This window comes from Sturnira hondurensis, unplaced genomic scaffold (assembly GCF_014824575.4).
Source record: "Sturnira hondurensis isolate 20B ecotype Veracruz unplaced genomic scaffold, ASM1482457v3 Scaffold0016663, whole genome shotgun sequence".
In the NCBI taxonomy this organism is placed as follows: Eukaryota; Metazoa; Chordata; class Mammalia; order Chiroptera; family Phyllostomidae; genus Sturnira; species Sturnira hondurensis.
Window position 1 is genome coordinate 15,203,276 of NW_028089294.1, and position 21,982 is coordinate 15,225,257.

Below are 21,982 nucleotides of genomic sequence, written 5' to 3' on the forward strand. Positions count from 1 at the left end.
GAAGGGAGCATTAGTGGTGGGGGCGCCTCCGAGGCCGAGGCCGAGACAGCCGGCAGTGAAGGACGCTGCGGGTCGGGGTGCGTCAACCCTTTATTGAGCTTTCGCCGCTGAACTGGGGGGCTCGGTGGTCTCGGCGCAGATCCTCCAGGGCCGGAGCGCGGGTCCCCCTACAGGGGGAGGGTCAGTGCAGGCCTGTCGCCGGGAAGGGAAGCTGCGGTGGGTCCGAAGGAACAAGGCAACTCCTCTCCCCAGCCACGTGGGTGTCTCCGCCACTTCCCACCCACCCTGGTCTCCAAAGCACCAGAGGAATGGCTGGTGGGAAAGGAAAGTGTCCTTTTGCACCCGCGCTAGGGTCGCTCCCCTAGGGGGATTGGGAGGGACTTAAAAGGAATAGGGGCCACGAGCGAGCCCTGGTCGGGCAGGGAAGGCAACGGCCAGAGGAAGGGACAGGGGCGCATCGGCCAGGCCAGCCGTGCCCCTGGGGCCGCACTCACCCTCCAGCCGCTCTTCTTCCGGCCCCGCGCTGCCTTCTTCTCCGTCAAACACCACCTCGTCATCGTCTTCCTCCCCGGAAGCGCCTGGCAGAAGGAGGACCCCCGTGAGGTGGTGTCCCTGCTTCTCTGACCATCAAGTCTCGCCTGTCCCTCCCTCCTCCCCGCCCCCCACTGCAGGGGGTCTGGACACCGAGTGCCAGCGGCCCTCGGCCCCTCCTTGGCTCCCTCACCCGGCTGGAAGTCGATGGTCCTCAGCATTTCCGCCACGTGCTCCACGCTCACGGTGAACTGCTCCATGCTTTCGTAGCCTGGCTCTGGCCGCCCTGCCAGCTCTACCTTTGACATTGCCCCGACCCTGCAGCGTCAGCAGTGGCTCGTCTGAAAATGGCCTGGCACCCCTCCTCTAGTCCCCACCCCTCACCCCGCGGTGCTGAAGCCGCACAGCCCCTTCCTCTCCCTCCCTGCCCCGCCTACTCACTTATTGATCAGCTCCTTGGCCTGCTGTAGGGAAGAAAGGAGGCCGAGAGTAAGCATTGGACCAGCCTCTGACTACATTCCATTTTTGACGCCCACCACAGTCCTGCGAAGTAGGCTGGGGCTGGGGGAGGCATATTCTAATTCTCAAGGAGAAAATGGACTCCGAGGGGGGCGACTCGCCCAAGGCCATGGGGCAAGTAGGTGCCAGAGAGTAGCCTTCAGCCCAGGTCTCCAGGTGCCAAGGCCCCTGGTCTAGCCACTATACAGCCTGCCACCTGCCTCCCAGGGCTCACCTGTAGATACAGCGCCATCTGCGGCTCCTCCATGGACTGGATGGCAGACTCCACGAGCTTAGAGGAGCCTTCCAGGTGGTCTCCGTACTGGCGGATGAGGCCCCTGACGCGCTGCAGCTTCTGCTCCTGCTCGCGCGCCAGCGCCTGCAGCAGCTCACCCTTCCGCTCCTCCAGCACTGCGCACAGGGTCTCGAACTTCTGGTTTAGCAGCTGCTTCTGCCTCCGGCTGTTGTCCTGAAAGACGAGGAGTGATGATGAGACCCCACAGGTGGGAGAGCACCGGCAGCTTGTCCCGCTCCCACTTAGTGGGAGTCGCAGAGAGCCAAGAAGAAAAGCGACCTGTCAATTACACCGCAAATTAGGGCCAGGGCCAGGACTCCAGCTAAGGGCTGCCGATTCTCAGATCTTCTCAGAAATAACAGCAACACAATATTTTTTAAGATGCAATGGACATACAGCATCATATAAGCTTCAGGTGTGCAATGTAACGATTCAATATTTGTATACTCTGTGAAATGATCACCACGTATGTCTAGTTAACATCGTCCCCACACAGTTACCATTTTTTTTTATGTGATGAGAACTTTTAAGATCTACTCTCAGCAAATAACGACAGTATTTTAAAGCAACCTCATGAATGTCATCTGTGTCTCTGGGCCTGGTGTTTGCTTGCTTGTCTAGAACTAAGTAATCACATTTGGTTCTCAAAAAGATTCAGTCAGGTAGCCACCAGATCTTTCTCTTTATCACTATTTTATGTAGTTAAAAACAAACAAAACCAAAGCACAGAGAAGTTAAGTAACTGGGCCAAAGTCGCACAGCTAGTGAGGGGCAGAGCTCAGACTCAAATCTAGCTGAGCCCATCCCACTTCCTGTGACCTACCTCTAAGAGCCCAGAAATTTCCCTCCCTCTCACCCCAGGCTTACCTCGATGGTCTGGCACACCTCCTCCATCTGCGTGATCACGGCTTGCACACGGTCATTGCCTGCCACCAGCATCGCGATGCCGTCACTCAGCTCACTCTGCCACACACACAGGCCTGCACTCAGGGCTGGGGGACCGAGACTAGAGGTGTGCCCCTCCCACTGCAGCCAGGGCTGCCTAGGCCTCCTGCACCCCAACATTAGGGCATCACCAGAGATCTAGTGGGCTTGGGACCATCCAAGAAGTGTGGAAGTACACTCTGGGTTCTGGAAGGTCAAGAGAGGACGCCCTCTACTACCAAAAGAGACATTCACCAAATATCCACCAAGTGCCAGGCACTGGGCTAGATGCTTTATCTGTAGATCTGTGCCTTCCATCAATTCTGAAAAATTCTTCACTGCTGTCTGGCAGGATAGCACTGCCTCTTTTCCACTCTTGTTGGGAACCGCCCTGCCTGGTTTCAGAAGCTGTAACCCCCCCATGGCTAAGACCTTGGGACCATAAGCCACTAAGGAGACAAATCTTATCTCCCTGGCAGGAACACTGCCTCTGCCCCCTTACTTCATCCTCTTGGCCCCAAGCCTGTCCAGTTAGCAAATGACGGGTAAGATCCCTCAAGGGAGGAACAACCTAAGACAGGCATGGTCATGAAGGGGCCCCAAGGAAAGGACTTGGGGGGCTATAGAAAAAGAGGGTGATGGACTGTCCCCCCTTGGCTTTGATATAGCCTGAGTCCTCATTCTGGCCTCATTCTTCAAGAAGTCTCCTGATTTCTTGGCTGCCTTACTTCCCCTGCCAGATTTAAGCCTAAAACAATGACAGAGGGTGGTGCAGCCCTGTGCTGGAAAGTATGAGTTCCCTGAGGTGATCAGGCCTAAGAAAGAATGCATAAAATCCTGTGAAACTTGCTTGGCTAAGAATGCCCTCAATTTTCTGATAAGGGTCTGAGCAGGAAATGAGTTTGTTTCCCAAAATCTTATAGCCCTTTAGCTAACTGACCCTGACTCGGAATAAGCCCTGGTAGTTCTTTTTTTTTTTTTTTTAAGATTTTATTTATTTATCTTTAGAGGGGAAGGGAAGGAGAGAGAGAGAGAAATATCAATGTGTGGTTGCCTCTCATGCATCCCCCACTGGGAACTGGCCTGCAACCCAGGCATGTGCCCTGACTGGGAATCGAACCACAATCCTTTGGTTTGCAGGCCCGCACTCAATCCACTGAGCTACAGCAGCCAGGGCCCTGGTAGTTCTTTATACATTATCTATTGTTTGATCTTGACCGTCTGACAATGATTGATGAGTTTTACCTGTATTTCTGTGCAAACTGAACCCAATAAAAGCTCATTGAGGAACAGGTTCCTGGTCCTTCTCCTTTGAGAGATCAACTGCCTTTCCTCCACAAGCAGGTCATGTCTTGGTAGACTGATTCTCATCCGTAGCAGATGGGGGACTCTGCAGGCAAAGCTCCCCCACACACTTTCTTTATTTTCTCATTGTGTGGCTCTTATTAGACCTATGTTAGACCTTCTCATCTCCCAGGGCGGCTTTCTAGGCTGTTTTTTTTTTCAGTCCACTCTTCCTGTTCACTAATTCCCTCTTCTGAGAAACTTCTCATTTAATTTATCCTTTGAATGTTTTATTTCAACAATTGTATTGTCCTTTCTAAAAGTTCTATTTGAGCCTTTGTCAAATCTGCATTTTTGATAGTCTAGTATTGCTTATTTTATTAATTCCATATTTTAGAGCATTTTATACACAGTGACTTTCTATTCTTAATAATTTCAATATCTGAATTTCTTGGAGGCCTAAATCTGCAATTTTTGTTTCTTCTGACTTCAGTAATGGGGTACATTTTTCTGTGGATCTTCCATTGTGAGCTAATCTCTTGTTCTTCTTAATCTAAGGAAAACCAAGGGTTTAAACTAAGGTGTCTTTTTTTCTTTTTTCCTTCTCCCAAGTTTGCATTTGCCATTGCCAAAAGCCAGGCAGCAAAACTGATCACTTTAGTTCCTGCAATTCCATTTTAACCCGTTATTTTGGGGGGGTCTTCCTTGAAGGCCCCCCACCTTTTAGGGGTTTGAAGGCACAGTCTCACCCTTCTAGCTCAGTGACCCTGCCAGCATTTGCCCTTGGTACTCGGGATTCAGCATTCTGTTCTCAGTTCCCTACCCGCCTCCTCTCTCCACCTTCACTCCCACTTGGAAATTTCCTTTACTTCCTCTGTGCCGGCCAGTATCATGTTTAAATTATATTTTCTGTGGAATGTAGCTGTGTGATGGACAGAGGGCCTTGAGAACACCTAGTCCACCATATGAAGTCTCTGCTCGAATCCATTGTCTTACTTTGTCCTAAAACAACTCTCAGAAGTAGGCATTTTCATCCCCGGGTTACAAGTGAGGACAGTGATGGCCAGAGAAGCCAAGCGGCCCACCCCAGGTCACCCACAGAGCTGGGGCTTCAGCCCCGGTCTGCCTGCCTTCAAAACCAAGTGGAGGCAGAGGCTGAAGTTAGAGACCCTTTCTTATGCCCCCACCCCCACATGCGGGCTCCCTCTGCTGCTTGATACCTTCTGGCGTTTGTAAATGGTGGGCAGTGGGGCCACCTCACAGTCCTTGTGGGCACCGAAGACCTTGCAGAGAGAGCAGGTGGGCACTTCACAGCTCAGGCAGTAGATGTTGATCTTCTCCTCTTCGTGCTCCTCGCACATGAGGTGCTGTTCAGCCTTGGAGTGCAGTGGCCTGGAGGGGCATGGGCAGGCGGCAGGAGGGTCAGGGCCCAGGCCAGGGTGGGAGGTGAGGCCCGAGAGTGCAAGGCCAACCACCACCACCTTTTCCGCCCCTGCCGCTGAGCTGTGGCCGTGCAGGTAAGTGACTTCCACCGGCTCTTTGTTGGAGGAATAGAAAGAGATAAGAGGCAGAGGAAGCTTAGTTCCAAAAATAGTTTCTATTCCAAGAGTCAGAGAAGCCTCACAGGGCAGGAAGTAATGGAGGGCTGGCAAGGACCTTGCTGGTGGACTTTCAGCCCTTCCCCAGGTGGAGAGAGTGAAGGCAAAGCCGCCACCAGAAAAAAGACCACCTGAGCTGAGTGACCTGGGGCAAGTCCCTTCTCTTCTCTGGTCCACTCCTCCCATCTCCACACTGAAGGGTCAGGGTGGTTTGGTACACTCCCTTCAGCCCTGGTGGGTTCCCAGGCTGGGCCCCAGGACCCGCCCTTTAGAGAGCCAAGAGGCCCTGACCGCTTACCGGGAAGACTCCTGCTTGTAAATGTCGATAATGTTCTCCACTAGCAGGTTTCGCTGCAGGCCGTAGACACCATGTCGGTCCAGGACAACCTCATGCCTGCAAGATGGGCAGCGGAAACGGCCTCCTGAAGACACAGTGGTGGAGCCCCGGGATTGCCATAGAGGGTTCGAGGCCTGTGGGGACAGGCAGCATGAGAGAAGGGGCCACTGCAAAGGAACTGGGAGGCAGGGGGAGGGACTGGGGGTGGGGAGCAGTGATGAGAGTGGCATTAGCCCTTTTCTCTGGTTGGACCTCCCTCTGAGAGCAGCTCAGGGTGGGTGGCCATGGAGATCCTGTCTCCCACTCTTATCTTAGTTTTGAAAAGATTTTATTTATTTATTTTTAGAGAGAGTGGGAGGGAGGGAGAAAGAGAGGGAGAGAAACTTCAGTGCGAGAGAGAAACACCAATTGGTTGCCTCTCGAACATGCCGGACTGGGGACTGAATCTGTAACCCAGGCCTGTGCCCTGACTGGGAACAGAGCCAGCAGCCTTTTGCTTTGTGGGATGATGCCCAACCAACTGGGCCACACCGGTCAAGGTCACTTTTATCTTATCACTCAGCCCACCTCCTTGAGTGTCCCTGCATCCAGAGCCTGGCTTCGGTCAAGGCCTAGTCAGAATGGGATGTCCCCAAAGGGGCCCAGCTTGGAGGTGTGAGGTGACATTGACCTTGGCAGGAAAGCTCTAAGCAATGTGGCCAGTGTCCTCCACTCAGCCTGGGGTTTTCATGGACCACATCTGAGGGGGACATTGTGCAGCTCTGCATGGGGGCAAAAGCAGAGATAAGTGCTGGACAATGGGTCCAATAAGCCACATTCTGGGAAATCACTCCAGAGACTGGGAATCGGGAGTCCTGGGTTCTTTTGTTGTGTTTGTCACTCTCCTACTGTGTACACTTGTGCACGCAGTGACCCTCTATGAAACCGAGGACTGGGGACGAGATATGCACAACTGCACCCCTGTCCTAAGGACAGGCAAACTGACAGTCCCGTTCAGAAGGCTGACTGTGATGACAGGGGTAAGCTCGGAAGGAGGACCTCCCCGAGATGCTCAGCACTTCCTTCCCCTATACGTCTTAGAACTTGCTCCACTCCATCCTAAAGTGGCCCTTCCCCTGAACCTCATAGAACTTGCTCCACTCCATCCTAAAGTGGCCCTCTACGCCCCAGGCCACAGACAGCTGGCTCAGAGATGGGGAGGTGATCACCTGGTCCAAGCAGGGCAAATCAGTCTTTCTCTCTAGGAACTGGGAATGGAGACACAGCACCTGAGCTGGCTGGACCATGTGCCGCTTCAGAACTGAAAAGACCTGTGGTGTTGGGCTAAGAGTTGACAGTGTGGCTGCCCAAAGTCTTGTACAAGTAGAGCTAGAAGGTGGGAGGGTTCAGAAACTAGGAGCAGAGAAGGCTGGTCTACAGAGAAGAGAAACGAGCCAATCTGTGGAAAGTAGCAGATGAAACACTGGTTGAGACTGCTGGTTGTTCCCCAATATTCACCTCCTCTTTTTCTTAAATAACAGAGCCCCCAAGGTTTTAGCAAGACACATGGACAAAAGAGCTTGTGTCCAAGCCTCCCTTCCAGCTGGGCGTGGCCAAGGGACTGTGCTCTGGCCAATGGGTTATATCGATAGATAGACATATTTTCTGCCATTTCTAGGAAGGGTACAGGTCCTCATATAGGGCTGATGAGATGTCACAGGAACTTAACTCTTGTTCATATCAATTAGCCTGTGGTGAAATTGGTTTTGGTATATGTCATTTCATTTAAAGTCTTTGACATTGGTCAACCTGCCAGTGACGGTGAGTGAAGACTTCCTATATCTTTGATGGGAGGGATATGCCCTGCTTCTTCCTGCTGACCGAAATGGAGAGAGAATGGCTCACACTGAAGCAGACGCCTTGAGCCAGGAGGTGGCCCCATGCTGAGAATGGCAGCAGGACAAAATAGTGAGTCTCTGACGGGGCGGTCTTGCACTGCCTACCCGTATTTTCACTTGAGAGAAGAAGCAAAACTTTACCTTCTTGAAGCTATTGTATTTGGGGTTTTCTTTCTCTCTCTCTCTCTCTCTCTCTCTCTCTCTAAGATTTTATTTATTTTTAGAGAGAGGGGAAGGGAGAGAGAGAGAGGGAGGGAAACATTGATATGCAAGAGAAACATCAATTGGTTGCACCCTGCACGCCCCCTAATTGGGGACCTGGCCTGCAAGCTAGATGTGTGCCCTGACTGGGAATAGGACTGGCAACCTGTTGGTTTGCAGGTCAACACTCAATCCACTGAGCAATACCAACCAGGGCTGATTTGGGGTTTTCTGTCACTTACAGCAGAATCTAATCCTAAGCGGCTGGAAGACCACATACTCCTAGGAGTAATAGAGACAGTAGTCACCTGGGACTTTGTATATTTAGATGTATTTCCTGCAATTGGATTTCATCAGGTTCTCCAAATTCTTAACACAACAACCAGGTCAAGTATGTGTGTGCAGTAGCACCCTATAACACCTAGAGGGCACCCAAGTCCTAGTCTTGGCTGATCTCTGGATAGCAAGGGAAGCAGGCAAAGCAGGAAATGTGGCCCTGGTGTGAAGTGGGCAGCCTATTGGAGGAGGGTGACTGGCATGTCACAAAGATCACGTTTGGGAGCATTTGTTGAGAATTATAGAAAGCTAATGCTTTAGCCCATCATAAAGTTGGAACAAATTAGTTTAAAATGATCCAAGGCCGTGTTTGTGTATTTGTCTTTCTCTATAACTAGATTGTATAAATTTAGTTTAGGTTAGTTTAGAGATGCGTTAAAGTATAAGATCACTGGGATTTTTTAAAATATAATTTCACACAGTTACCTTCTAATATAGAATCCAAGTGAGTAAGGAGGTGTTGGGGAAACACTAAGCCTGCAAGCTCCTGCGAGGATGCTGTCTTTTGTGGATGAGAAAAGGGGACTCGATGGAAAGGAACCTCACAGGGCGACCTGCTCATCAGTGCCTAACTGGGCAGGTCACGGTGGGTAGCCATGACCCCGGCATATGACTTCCTAGTAAAAGGTTCATCTCTGCCCTAAGCAAGCCCTCCCACTGTTTCTGGGCATCTAGGTCAGATGCCTTTCAAGCTGTAACCACCCTGGAGAGAGGGAGCACATAATCTGTTACCTGCCCTATAATCCAAAACCCACCTTGCTTTTCCCACCTCCGTGTGTTATCTTAACACCCCGCATCTTCCTTGTGTTAACCTCCTTAATCTCAAATGAAGCTCCAAACACGTTATTCTCTGGAGCATTTGAGATCTCGATCCCTGCCATACGTCCTCAGTTTAGCTTAAATAAACCCATCCAAATTCTCTACAGATTTGGAAGTTTCTTATGTCGACACTTTGATGAGCTGGTGGGAACCCTATGAAGATGCTCAGGCCCTGACCGGTGTGGCTCTTTTGGTTGGGCATCATCCCACAGAGCAGAAGGTCACCAGTTCGATCCCAGTCGGGGCACAGGCCTAGGTTGTCAGTTGAATCCTGGGTCGGGGCGTGTACGGAAGGCAACCAATGAAAGTTTCTTTCTCACGTCAGTGTTTCTCTTCCTCTCTTTCTCCCTCCCTTCTCTCTAAAAATAAATAAATAAAATCTTTTATAAAAAGATGCTCAGGACACATCTGAATAGTGAAAGAAAAGATGAAGGCAGCTTCTGCTAAAGCCTTGGCCCAACCCATACCGCCCTCTTTGCTCCCCCCCCCCCCCCCCCCCCCCCCNCCCCCCCCCCCCCCCCCCCCCCCGGCCCCTCACTGCACTCTTCCTCTGATCTCATTACTTCACAATCCACAGGAGTTTTGAGGGCCTGTTACGTATCAAGCACTGTGCTATGGGCTTTCCAGACAACGCTGAATTTAATCCTGAAGACTTTCTCGTACAGATGGTGGAGGAGGTAAACATTTATCCCCTAATCTGGACTAGGGGAAGCAGGATGATAGCGCTGACATCTGTCTGCTGAGCACTTACTTTGTGCCAGGCTTTGCTCTAAGGCCTTTCATTTGTATTAACTCATTTAATTCTCATATCAGCCCTGTGAAGTAGGTACCACTACTAGCTTCATTTCAAAGATAGGAAATTGTAGCCCAGACAAGTTAAATAAATTGCACATGGTCACCGGCTAAGCGGTGGTGGAGCCAATATTTGAACTCAGGCACCCTGACTCCAGAGTCCCTCCAGTTATCAATATACTACGTTATCAGTTCCAACATTTGCCTCTCTATGAGTTTCAGGTGAAACAGATTTTAGTGAAAAGCATGAAAGGCCAAACATCAACCTTTCACGAAGGCCAGAAATAGCAGCCAAAAACTCAACTGTGGATTGAAGTTATCTGAGCAGAGATAAACAAAAGATGACCCATCAGATCAAAACCCTTTGGTGCCAGGAGCACGATAAGGGTCCAGCCTGCAACCAGAATAATCTGCTTGTCTGAGGAAAGGAGAGAGAACAGCTCAGATCTCGGGGACACCTCCTCTCATGGACCTACGCATGGCCCACGGGGAGGACAATGATTCATCAGATTCTGTGTGAAAAATATTCTGATGCAGAACAACCAAACTGAGACACTCAACTGTCTACTAATCCCAGTCACACCCCTCTGTTCACCACAAAAGCCAAGGAATTAAACAGAGATGGCAAACCAATGATAACACCCAGCTGGCTAGTTTACATTTAAGAGGACAGTGGAAGAAAGCCAAGGTAAATAGAAGGGTAAGCACAGAAGTCACTGTCAGCACCAAACAAAACCACCCCGTCCAAGAAGGCGGGATAAGCAGCGGGATCTGACAAGGCCGAGGTAGTGCTAAAGGGATGGGGGAAAAGGAAGCGTGGCGAGCAAAGGACAGATGACAAATACACTTGAGAAGAAGAATTGCTCCAAGAAATGGTACAATTTCAATGTAATGTTTTTAAGGAAATAAAGAGAGCAGCCTCTCTGATTAAAGAGAGAGAAGGTGATTAAACCTGGAGGAGAAAAGCGAGCTGGCAGAATTAAGGAAAGAAATCCAGTAAAATATATTGGGTTGGCCCCAAAATTCCATTTAGTTTTTCCATAAAAGCAAAGATACATACTTCATTTTTCACTAGTAACTTTATTGATTTGGATATTTTGAGTATGTTGGCTACCTCCTGATATTGGCTTCCAGTGGGTAGAGGCCAGGGGTGCTGCCAAACATCTTCCAATGCAAAGGACAGCCCCACAGCAAAGAGTTATTTGGCCAAAATGTCAGTGGTACCAAGAAACTCCTCAAAGTACTTTTGACACGTTCGTTCAGCCACAGCACTTTCTCCATACACTGCACAAATCTTATTTTGAGTTTCAGTTGCATTTTTACCTTTCTTGAATTAAAGCATAATATGCCCAAAATGTTGCTATTTTCTTCCATCTTCAGTAGTACAATGGCTACACAAAAATTCACTCATTTTGCTAAGTTTTTAAAAAAAAATTTACACTGATATGACAGCTGTCACAATATGGTCTAACGAAATTGTTTTGAATGAAGTTCAAGACAACTAAGCACTACTAGAGCCATGACAGAAAAAAACTAAATGAGCTTTTTGGCCAACCCAGTGTTATCAACATAGAAACAAAACGCACATTTGACACAGAAGGAAGTGGGATCTACCATACCAAGATGAGTCACACGGAGTACAGAAAATAACCGAGATAAAAGTTATCAGGACTGCCTGCTACAACTGGACCACCCTTGAGGACACCATATGGTCAGTGAAATGTCTGACACAAAAGGACAGATGCTGAGTGACCCCTCTTCTGCGAGGTATCCGGAATAGCCAGATTCCTACGTTCTTGCCGGGGTGCGGGGGAGGACGAATGGAGACTTGTTCTGTAGTGGGAACCGAGTTTCAGTTTGGGAAGATGATCGCCCTTCTGGAGGTGGGCGGTGGAGATGGTTGCACAACACTGTGAGCGTCCTCAGTACCACCGACTACACGTTTAAGGGTGGTCCAGACGGTACATTTATATCTTGTGTACCTTGGCACAATATTTAAAAAAGAATAATCAGGGCTTGTTGGGATGTCTTGGCCCAGGGCCCTACTCCAGGCTCCTCACAGTCAGTACTGACTTCGAGGACTAACCTGAGGCGGACTTGGACAGCGCACTGCCCCTTCACTACTTCCCCAGCTGCCAAAGCAGTTCCTTCCGCAGCTCACCCTACCGGCTAATTGCTGCCCTGTGCGGGACCGGGGTTCAGGAGGCCATCAAGTCCGAGGCAGTCCACCCTAAATCCGTTGTTCCAACAGCACCTTTCTTGGGAGCTTGAGTGCACACAGGGCAGGTGGGGGGGAGGCTTGTACCTCTGCCATCTTCACAGCGTGGCTGAGGGCTGGTGCTGACCCCACAACCACGCACTGCTTTCCCGTTCACCCCCTGGTCCCACAGAACCTCCCCTCCCCTCCCCTCCCCTCCCCTCCCCTCCCCTCCCCTCCCCAGAGCTCAGGCCCTCCTGCCTTATTTTCACGGGTCTCTGGCCAATATGTGGATGAGACCTTGGTGCTACAGCTAAATTGGACTAGTATTAAAATAGTAAAGTTTATCTTTGGGGTTTTCCAGGGCCCTCTAGCTCATGGCATAGCATTCCTGGTGCTTGGGGGCCTCACGGTGTGCCCCGGGTGTGCTACATCAGAGATTCCCAAAATATGGTCTACACAGGGATGGCAAGATTCTAGGTGGAATGAGGATGGACATTTAAATGTGTTATGTTTTTATTTTAATGCGCGTTAGAAAAAACAGCCAGCCTATAAAGCTGGTGATTTTCATGGATTTTCTAATTTAGAATGACGATAATTATTTAAGCCTTAAAAGGGAGTCCTTTTAAATAGAAATAGTAAATACGTAGGACAGGTAGTAGCAGCTACGGCAAAAACCAGGAAGGTGAAGTAAGAGAGAGGCTTGGGGAGTTTGCACTAACCCTTTTCTGACTCCCTCTCCTCGTCAAAATGTGTCTGTCTTGTATCCCAGCCCTTCGCCAGTGCTGGGGGCGGGACCTGCTTTGAGAAAGTCATCTGCACCGGACATGTGGACAAAACTGTCACTCCTTTTGGGGAACCCCTTTGTAATTGCACAGAGGGCCTTTCAGGCAGTCTGATAGAGAGAAAGTAGCACCGATCTGAAGATCTGGCTTTGGATTTGCTATATGTGGCCTTGCAAAGGTCATTTCTCGAAGGCTTCAATTTCCTGAGATCTAAAAAGAGGGCTTTGCCTTCAGCACTAGGTGTTTTCGAGAGCTGGCACTCAGAGCAGTGAGCCTTAACGGATAGGGCTGTGGAAGAACATCAGACATGGGGACCTGTCTGATTTTGCCTGTGAGATGAGGTTAGGGAGTTGGTGGTTTTTACAAGAACCTTCTCCTCTCACACTATCTAGACTCCACCCCCCTCTCCATTGGACTGGGATCCCATCTCCCCATTGTGCCTCCCCACCCCCCCACCCCACCCCCTGGCTGTCACAGGAGCGCCCTCTTCCTGTCTGATGCCAGCAGTCCTTGAAATCCTGTCCCTGGAGCAGCCCTTGTGTGTTTACACAGATTGATACAATGTGTGTTATCTATGAGGCTTGGCTTTTATATAATATATCTGCATTACTTTGGAATCGGAACAAACACTACAACTGTTTAAGAATAAGCATACTGGTTGTTTCACAGTAGAGGGAAGATTAAATGAGTTATTAATGGAATTATGTGCCATTTTTAAGGTAGTTCTTAATAACACAAGGAGATGCTCCTGTCGTGATTTTAGATGCAAAAAGCAGGATACAGATCTATAGAGACAGTGGGGAAATGTGCTAAGAAGTTTACAGGCGTGATTTTTTGTGTTCATCTTTGTGTTCATCTTTGTGTTCATCTATATTTCCCAAATGTCTTTGGATAGACCAGTGATTTTCCACTTTTTCACCTCTCTTCTTCCCCCACAGGCACACACCTCCTAAACTCTAAGGGACCCCACAAGACTCCCAACCAGGGGAGTGGCGGGCAGCGACAGCTTGTCCAGGGCTGACCCCCTGACCCTGTCTCCAAGGTCCCGTTCCTCTGACTCCACCCAGGCTGACTGCAGCCGAGCCTCGGCTCACTTCTTTCCTTCCCGTTGCCTTCCTAGAGGACCAAAGCAGATCCACCTAGTCTCTCTCCTGCTGCTCCTTCTATCCTAGACCCTTCCACATTTCACTGCCCCCAGCTTTAACAACTGTGCTCTCAAAACAATAAACAAGCAAACAAATGAACACACCACACACACACATTGCCCTTAGAAAGGGTCCATAAGCTTCACCAACTGACAAAGCATTCATGGCACAAAACGAGATTACTTCCTGTCCTGATTGTAAGTCCTTAGATGGTCTCATTGAAAATAGGAGTTTTATACTGTGGAGTGTGTATAGCAACCTCCTTCATACGTCTCCATGCTGGTGGTCTCGCCCTGGGCTACAGAGTTCTCAGCCAATATCCAGTTAGCAAAATCCTCTCTTTGCTCCTGTTTACCTTCCTACTGCATTTCAAGATTAAGAAGTAACTGTCAGGTTCTGTCGCACAAATAAAGGTGTTTGCTCCTTCTTTTCATGTTACAATGTAAGACTGTGTAGACAAAGCGCCAGCCCCAGAAAGGAAAATGTTACGTGCCAATGACGTGATGTGTGAAAGAAATTTTATCACTCCAGGAAACAGAACTTCTATCTAGATTTATGTCCCTACTCTGTCCCTTTGTTTATGTGACTGTAACCTCTTTCCTGTGTTCTCCCTATAAAATGGCAATAACACCCATTCTACCTAACTCAGGTGAAATCATGCCTGTGCTGCCCCCCTGCTGGTGCGGCTCAGTGGGCTGAGTGACGGCCTGTGAACCACAAGGGCGCTGGTTCAATTCCCTGTTGCGGCACGTGCCTAGGTTGCAGGCTGAGCCCCTGGGGGCTCACAAGGTTTCTCTCCCTCTCCCTCTCCCTTCCCTTCTCTCTGAAGAGGAAGGAAGGAAGGAAGGAATCATGCATGTGAAGATTCTCCATAAATTATAAAGTACTGCTCTAGACCTTAAAAATATCTGCCCACACAGAACCACAGGATCTGAAATAACTGTTCTCTCTTTACCGTGAAGGATACAATGGGGAAAATGCACACATGGAATTTAATTCTGGGCTACGCTCAAGGCTTTTATGTGGCTCACGTGCTGTGAGCTGTCGCTCTTTCCAGCTCTGTGGCGTGCTCTGTTTCCTCGTAACATTTCATAGCGTCTAATAGAAATGCTCCACCTAGAAAGATGCTCTGTGAAAGCAGCTACTCTATCAAATCTATACTTAGGTCAAAACATTATTCCGCTTTCCTGGCTCTCCAGAGTGATGCTGATTTGGGATACTGGCCCAGGATGCAGAAGGGTGGAGGGTGTTGCAGGCGTTCTCCCCCAAGCTGGTGGCCCGGCCCTTGATGCTTAATGGACCATGCATCTGGGTCCATCTGGGCCAGCCTTGGGATATGCTGAAGAAACCACAGGGAAATAATGGGCAGAAGACCAGACATCTGGGGAAAAGCTGAAGAGCCTCCAAAGCATCTGGGTGTGGCAAAAGCTGAGGTGTGGGTGGGAGAGTGGTTTTGAGTGAGCTCTGCCTCACAGAACCCAGCAAGGAGCCTGGCACGAGGGCTGCGCAGACAGAGGCTGATTGAAAGGAAACTGAGAAGCGGAACAGTGAGTCAAGGGTGGACACCAGCACCAGAATGGAAAGCCTTAAACTGGAAGTCCAATAATTCTTGAACTTGTAAAATCAAATTGTTAGAATTAGAGGATGTTAGTGATCTCTGTCAAGCATCCTTTTCTCTCTCTCTCTTATACATATGTAAAGAGGCTTGAAGAGGTGAAATAGCCTGATTTACATCACATGGTAAATTAAGGAAGAAACTGATTAGAGGAGATCCCAGGAATACTAAGTCTCAGTCTAGGTTCTTGTCCCCCACTTGGAAGAATCAAGTTTCTTCCAAGTTGGTAAGATCGTTAACCCTGCCTCAAGGTGAATGTGATTCACAAAATTTCAATAAATCCATTTCTCATAAAGGAGACAAGCCCCACGCCTAGTGGGCAGGTCCTGGGGCCCTTGTAGCAGGTGGAAGTGGTCCAGGAAGCAGGTTGTGTAGGGCTTCCTCGGGCAGGCCTGTGCTTGAGGACAAAAGGTCCTAACTATCATCTGATAAAGACCTGGAGCTCGGAGTGGGACCGCACAACATGGAGGTCGCCCCTTTCCTAGGGAAGGAGGTCCCCCCTTTCCTAGGGAAGGAGGCCCCTTCCTTGATATTTCCGTCTCTGTAGATCTCTCCCTAAATGGACAGCCCCAGAAAAGCTGTGCCTGAACAACCTGACAAGGCCGTCTGATTGTCTGTTAAATTACAACAGGTTGCAGCTCACAAACAAGCGCCCGCAGTGAAGTGGGGGGCATGTATAAAAATAAACAGAAGCCTTGCTTTAAAGTCATTCAGGAGCGAACAGAGTTTACAAATGCATGAACACAGAGAGATGTTTGTGTCAAATTCCCACACCAACAGCTTTCTTCTGGTCAGAATGCTTGGTAGCTGAGTGGGTGCAGCGTGGGGAAAGAGGGAGGGAGAAGGGAGCTAATGTGGTGTTTTATGATATTTAAATTCAGACACAGAGAGAAAGAGAACAATTCTAAAGATGACTATACAAAATAAAATATGTATGGGGACAGGCTTCGGAAAAGCATGCATGTATGGGGAAAGCAATATGCAAACATGAAAACCAATTGTAAACTAATTGTGTTGGGAGAGGGAGGGTTATGGGTGATTTCTTCCCAAATCCTCGAGGCTGTCAAACATTTCCAATGAAATGTTCTCACTTCTCCCATTTTGCTCCCTGGCTCTCCAATTTACCTGTGTTATAAAATCACAAGTCTCTAATAGTCTTGTTCCTTGTCCATCCCAGCAGTTTTTAGAGCCGCAAAATGCTGGGCACCACCCAGATGTCTCAGAGGACTGATTAAGTAGACTGTGGTCCAGTGGTGACCGTGGAGCGCCATCCAGCCGTTTAAAAAGGAAAACGCGAATCCAAAAGCCTGCACGTGTGAACGTGAATGACTGCCGAGAAACAGTGAGTGAACAAAGGCAGGTGTAGAATAATGAGTCTGGTTTAAATATATGTGTATATATACACACCTACCCACAGCTATCCACGGAGGATTTCTAGAAGGCTACCCAAGAAAGTTAGTAATGACTGCCTCCATCTGCAGAAGGGAATTTAGCACCGGAAGGGAAGATTTACTTTTCATGATATAAACTCCAATCCTGTTTGAAAAAAGTGTGTGTGTGTGTGTGTGTGTGTGTGTGTGTGTGTGTGTATAACAAACTGGTACCACTTTTATAAGTCCTATTAACTTTCTAGGCAGTGTTCTAAGAGTATTCTTCCTAAGTGGCTTAAAGATAGAGGAATCAAAAGTCCTATTCTTGTCTCCATACTTAGAAAACAGACAATCTGATTATGCCTAGAGTTGTCAAAATGTGGAGGCAACGTGTGAAAAACTAAATATGCTCATCTTTCAGAGGAGGATCTGCTGAGATGTGCAGACATAAGTGCAGCTGAAGAACTGGGTCAGCCTCCCACCAGGCCAGCCCAAATAAAGCAGCACGCGAACAAGCTGTTCACTCGTGTCCGCTTGGAGGGCCCAGGGGCGCTCTGTACCTGCAAAGATCCACAGAGCTACTCCAAAGCCCCAGGAATCGTATCGTCTCCTGAACATTCTGCACAGGGTTTGCTCCAAAGCACCCCTATGTCTCTCGGGGCTCAGATCAGTACCGCAGAGCTTCGAGGAACCAGAGCAAGTGTGCCTGAATGCAGAGGACTAACTCGGGCAAGGGAGGTCATTGAAACACCCTCTGGCCTCCTGTCCCTGGGTCCCTCTGCCCGATGACACTGCGTGTCTTGCACTTTCATTATTCTGACCCCTGTTTTTCACAGATACATTACCTTCACTTTCAAAACTCCTCTTTGCTTTCACATAGTTCAGGCTCTAATGAAAGGATGTTTCACTCCAAATTCATGAGAAGGGAAGACAAAGTCTTTGTGCCATTGCATCCTAGGCATCTCAGCCTGAAGGATGTTGAGTTACTTTCACGAGGGGGAAAATCCAAGATGGTGGGCAAGGCATAGCCTCTTGTGCATGACTTGCTGCCCAGGGTAGGGGGCACCACAGTCAGTCTAAGCGCCCAGAGAGGGGAAATCACTGCTTTGAGACCCTCCAGGGGAGTAGGAGATGGGAGTGCGCCTCGGTGGGGAGCTGGCAGGCAAGACCACCGGACACTCGGTGAAGATGGCAGACAGCAGAAAGTGTCCGCCCCGGGGCACAGCTGAGGGGCGACCAGGCTCAGTGAGCCCAGTACTTCCCCCCAAACCTACTGCCCCAAAGAAGTTACAAGGGAAATATTTTCTTGGTTAAGTTAAAAATCACTTGTGTTCAACACACTTCCTCATAATTTCTGATACCGATGAAGAATATGTGTTCGTGATATCCCTTGTTGCTGCCATGCATACTAAACCAGCCAGCTCTGGTTCATTCAGAGATTTTACTTCATTAGCAAAAGGTGTGTGTGTGTGTGTGTGTTTGTGTGTGTGTGTCTGTCTGTCTTTTCCCCTCTCTCCCTGATCTTTGTCCCAGTTTGCAGATTACTACAGCCGATACCAGTGGCACAGGGCGAAAAAGAAAGCCTACTTATAAACCATTCTGGTCCTGCGGGGTGTGGCTCAGTGGATTGAGCACAGACCTGTGAACTAAAAGGTTGCCAGTTCGATTCCCAGTCAGGGCTCATGCCTGGGGTGTGGACCAGGTCCCCGATTGGGGCTGTGCAAGAGGCAACTAATGTTTTTCTCACACATTGATGTTTCTCTCCCCCTTTTTCTCCCTCCCTTCTCCTCTCCCTAAAAAATAAATGAAGTGCTAAATGAAAAAAATAAACCATTTCAGTATATGCTGCTTTTCTTTTTGAAACCAGTAGGTAAAATGATATCTATGCACTTGACTAGATCTTCTTTGCTCCGTGACCACGGGTCAGCCCAGACTGGTTGTGCTTCTGAGAAAATGTCTTCTCTGCCTTCTTTCTGTTTACCTGACCTCAATCTTTTTAAATCAGAGGTCCTTTTATTGACCAGTCTGGAGCGGGGCACAGGTGTGACTCTTTTGATCAGGGACAATGCCCTCCAAAGATGGATGCGCTGAGCTGCGCCTCGAATACAGATAGTTTCACTGTCACCAGGACCTTTTCTCACAGGGTTTATTTTTTTAATACTTTGTTATCTCAACGCTATTTCCCCCAGATTTTCCATGATGTTCTCAAAATCCGAAACTCGAGTCTGGAGTGCAGAGTCTAACACAGCCTGGTACGCGGCCTGGTGCAGGCTCGCCGCCCTCCCACTTTCTAAGGGGCTCTGCTTTCCTCTGTCGGTACCATCACTCCAGCGGCCGTGCACGCATGGGCTGTCCTCGGCAGCCTGCAGGCGGCTGCTGACTCATGCTTGCTCTGACGTCCCCTAGAACCCCGGCTTTTCTTCTGCCCTCAGCCAGGACAGCCACCACCCATCTCACAGAACACTGTGCCTGTCACCTTCTGGGGGCTCAGCTCTGACCTGAGGGGAAGGCCCCCACTAGTCTGCACTGCCTCACCGGCCCGGCCCCCACCCCGGCCCACCTGGAAGACGTCATTGGCGCACTTTCGACACAGGTTGTGCTGGCAGGGCAGGATCACCACTGGTTTGGAGAACATCTCCAGGCAGATGGGGCAGATGAGCTGCTTCTCCAGGTTGTCCATGCTGTGTGCATCCCCTAGCAGCGGCTTGAAACCCACTGCGAAGTTCATCCCCTCAGTGATGGTGCCTACCCCGGCCTTGGTCCTGGCCCTGGCCTTTCCTCACTGCCTCTGGACCCTTCCTCGTGTACGTTAGACAGCCTGTGGATTCTTACGTTCCCTTTTGTTGCTCTCTCTCGAAATAGCTTTGCTATCTCTCCTGAACCTTCCTCTGAAATGCACCTCGTCCTCAGAGAGCTGTTTTCAGACGCTTCTCGTCTCTCTCTTCTTTGCTCTCTACCTAGCCAGACACATGCAGCTTTTTCGATCCCTCACTCCCTGAGTAACTCGGCCCCTGGAAATCTCTCCTTTTGTTCCCCAAAGGACTCTCGTTCACTCTATGGGCAGCACTGTTTGTCCCTCACTCCCCAGAGAGGAGATTAATTTTAACGTGGGGGTGGGGAACAAGGGGCATCTGTGTGACATTCCAACTCCCAATTTAGCTCGTGTAAGGCGAGCCACAGCTGTCACCGAATGAATGACCCTGACTCACTCAGGAATGGGTGACTCTCTTGAGCAAGAGCAGGGGTAAGCTTCACTGCTTATGGTGAAAGGTGGGCCAGCAAAGGTACTGAGCTCTCACTTGCTCTGAGTGAGTTGCTCTCACTCAGAAGGCTCCTGTGAGCCTGAGCCCCAAGCTCTGGCTGGGGCCCTCCTTCCAGGGTGGCGACACAGAGTCCAAATCAACCTGTGTGAGAGGGCTACACACGGCTCAGGGTGGGACGGCAGATCTTAGTAGACCTACAGTCAGTCGGTGAAAACCTCTGCCCCCAAGGCTATGCCAGTGACCCTGGCCCTCTTCCTTTGAACCCCGCAATTCAGATCAGAGGCACCAGAGACTAGAGAGGCTTGGTGTGACATGTGTGATCCACCTCCGTTCCTGCCCAGAACTTACTTGTATTGCCCTAGGAAAAGAAGCTCAGGAGGCTACAGCTGACAGCTGTGCCAGGGCCTAGAACGACCTCAGGAGCCTGTGCCCAAGGACGTGTGCAATTCTGGTCCATGAACATGTCACTGAAGCCGCTCCAAGGACTTTAGATTTGTCAGGAAAATTGAGAGAAGCTGAGCTGGGCCGAAGGGACCTCAGTGCCAGGGACCTATTTTGAGTACCAAGGGAACTAGTCTCCTGGGACATTTTAGAGCTCTGACAAAGTCATAATCACAAGGCTGCGAGAGGCCTTGGCCCAGCTCACAGCTGTGAGCTGTGAGCACTCTCCCAGGCAGACTCCCACTCTCCCAGGCAGACTAATCTCAGATGTGAGCACCGATCCTCTACCTTGTTCTCCTACAAGTCTTCTTCTCTCTCCCAGGCATAGTTTGCCTTTTGGGGGCCCCACCTATGCACTGGGTTGGACAGGAGCTCTTTCCCCCCCTAAATGATAGCTTGGCTGCATAGAGCAATCTTGGATGTAGGTCCTTGCCTTTCATGGCTTGGAATACTTCTTTCCAGCCCCTCCCTGTAAGGTCTCTTGAGAAATCAGCTGATAGTCTTATGGGAACTTCTTTGTAGATAACTGTCTCCTTTTCTCTTGCTGCTTTTAAAATTCTCTCCTTACTTTTAATATTGGGAAATGCAATTATAATGTGCCTTGGTGTGTGCTTCCTTGGATCCAACTCTTTTGGGACTCTCTGAGCTTCTTGGACTTGCATGTCTATTTCCTTTGCCAGACTAGGGAAGTTTTCCTTCATTATTTTTTCAAATAAGTTTTCAATTTCTTGCTCTTCCTCTCTCCTTATGGCACCCCTATGATTCAGATTTTGGAATGTTTAAAGTTATCCTGGAGGTTCCTAACCCTCTCATTTTTTTTGAATTCTTGTTTCTTCATTCTTGTTCCTTTTGCTCCAAATTGTTTATTTGACTCCCAGTTTCCTTCCCTTCACTGTTGGTTCCTTTTATTTCATTTTTCATAGCCTTCACTTTTTCCTCTATTTTGTGACCATTCTCAAACAGTTCTGTGAGCATCCTGATTATCAGTATTTTGAACTGTGCATCTGATAGGTTGGCTATCTCTTCATTTAATTGTATTTTTTCTAGAGCTTTGATCTGTCCTTTCATTTGGACCATATCCTTTTTCTCAGTGTACCTGTTACATAGTAAGGAGCCTCAGGTGTTCACCAGGGTGGGGCAACCATGTGGCTGCATTATGGCACTGTATGTGGGGAGGGGTCCGAGAGGGAACAGTGCTGCTTGCTCCACTCTCTGCCAGTTTTCAGTCACTTCCCCTGCTACCCACAATCAAATTGGGCCCTTCTCCTGCTGATTCTCAGGTGGGTAGGTTTGTGTACATTATAGGACCCTGTGGGTCTCTCCAACAAACTCTCCTGTGAGTCTGGAAGTTTCTCCCGCTACTGCCTCAACCCCCACAGGTGTTTTCAGTCAGAAGTTTTGAGGCTTTATTTCCCTGCTGGAACCCTGGGTTGCATGGTCTGTCTCACTCCCCGATTGCTCCTCCTGGTTTATTTGCAGGGAAATGTGGGACCACCCGCTCCACCAGCGACCACCTTGCACCTAGTGGTGAGTCCTCTCTGCCTAGCTGCTCGTCTCCGTCCCACCTACCAGCCTGGATGTTTCTTCTTTAACTCCTTGATTGTCAGACTTCCATTAAGTTTGATTTTCTGGCAGTTCTGGTTATTTTTTGTCTTAAAATTCATTGTTGTCCTT

At 49.3% G+C, this 21,982-nt stretch overlaps 1 protein-coding gene across 1 annotated transcript; it reads right to left on the minus strand.

Moving 5' to 3' along the window:
- Positions 1-56: 56 nt before the first annotated feature.
- Positions 57-19,684, minus strand: TRIM54 (tripartite motif containing 54). The gene is made up of 9 exons (XM_037066864.1): positions 19,165-19,684; positions 5,429-5,601; positions 4,753-4,924; positions 2,192-2,287; positions 1,265-1,498; positions 973-995; positions 725-849; positions 495-578; positions 57-192 (listed from the first exon to the last, which is right to left on the minus strand). The coding sequence occupies exons 1-9, from the start codon at positions 19,330-19,332 to the stop codon at positions 182-184; spliced, it is 1,086 nt and encodes a 361-aa protein (XP_036922759.1). The 5' UTR covers positions 19,333-19,684; the 3' UTR covers positions 57-181.
- Between the last annotated feature and the right edge of the window lie 2,298 nt (positions 19,685-21,982).

What these genes read in the sequence shown, in the direction of transcription:
- TRIM54 (XM_037066864.1), bottom strand. Translation starts at nt 19,332, where the DNA reads ATGAACTTCGCAGTGGGTTTCAAGCCGCTGCTAGGGGATGCACACAGC. An exon ending in AGGTGTGCCAGACCATCGAG is followed by an intron (nt 1,499 to 2,191) that starts GTAAGCCTGGGG and finishes CTCGTCTTTCAG; the next exon opens with GACAACAGCCGGAGGCAGAA. An exon ending in AGATGGCGCTGTATCTACAG is followed by an intron (nt 996 to 1,264) that starts GTGAGCCCTGGG and finishes TCTTCCCTACAG; the next exon opens with CAGGCCAAGGAGCTGATCAA.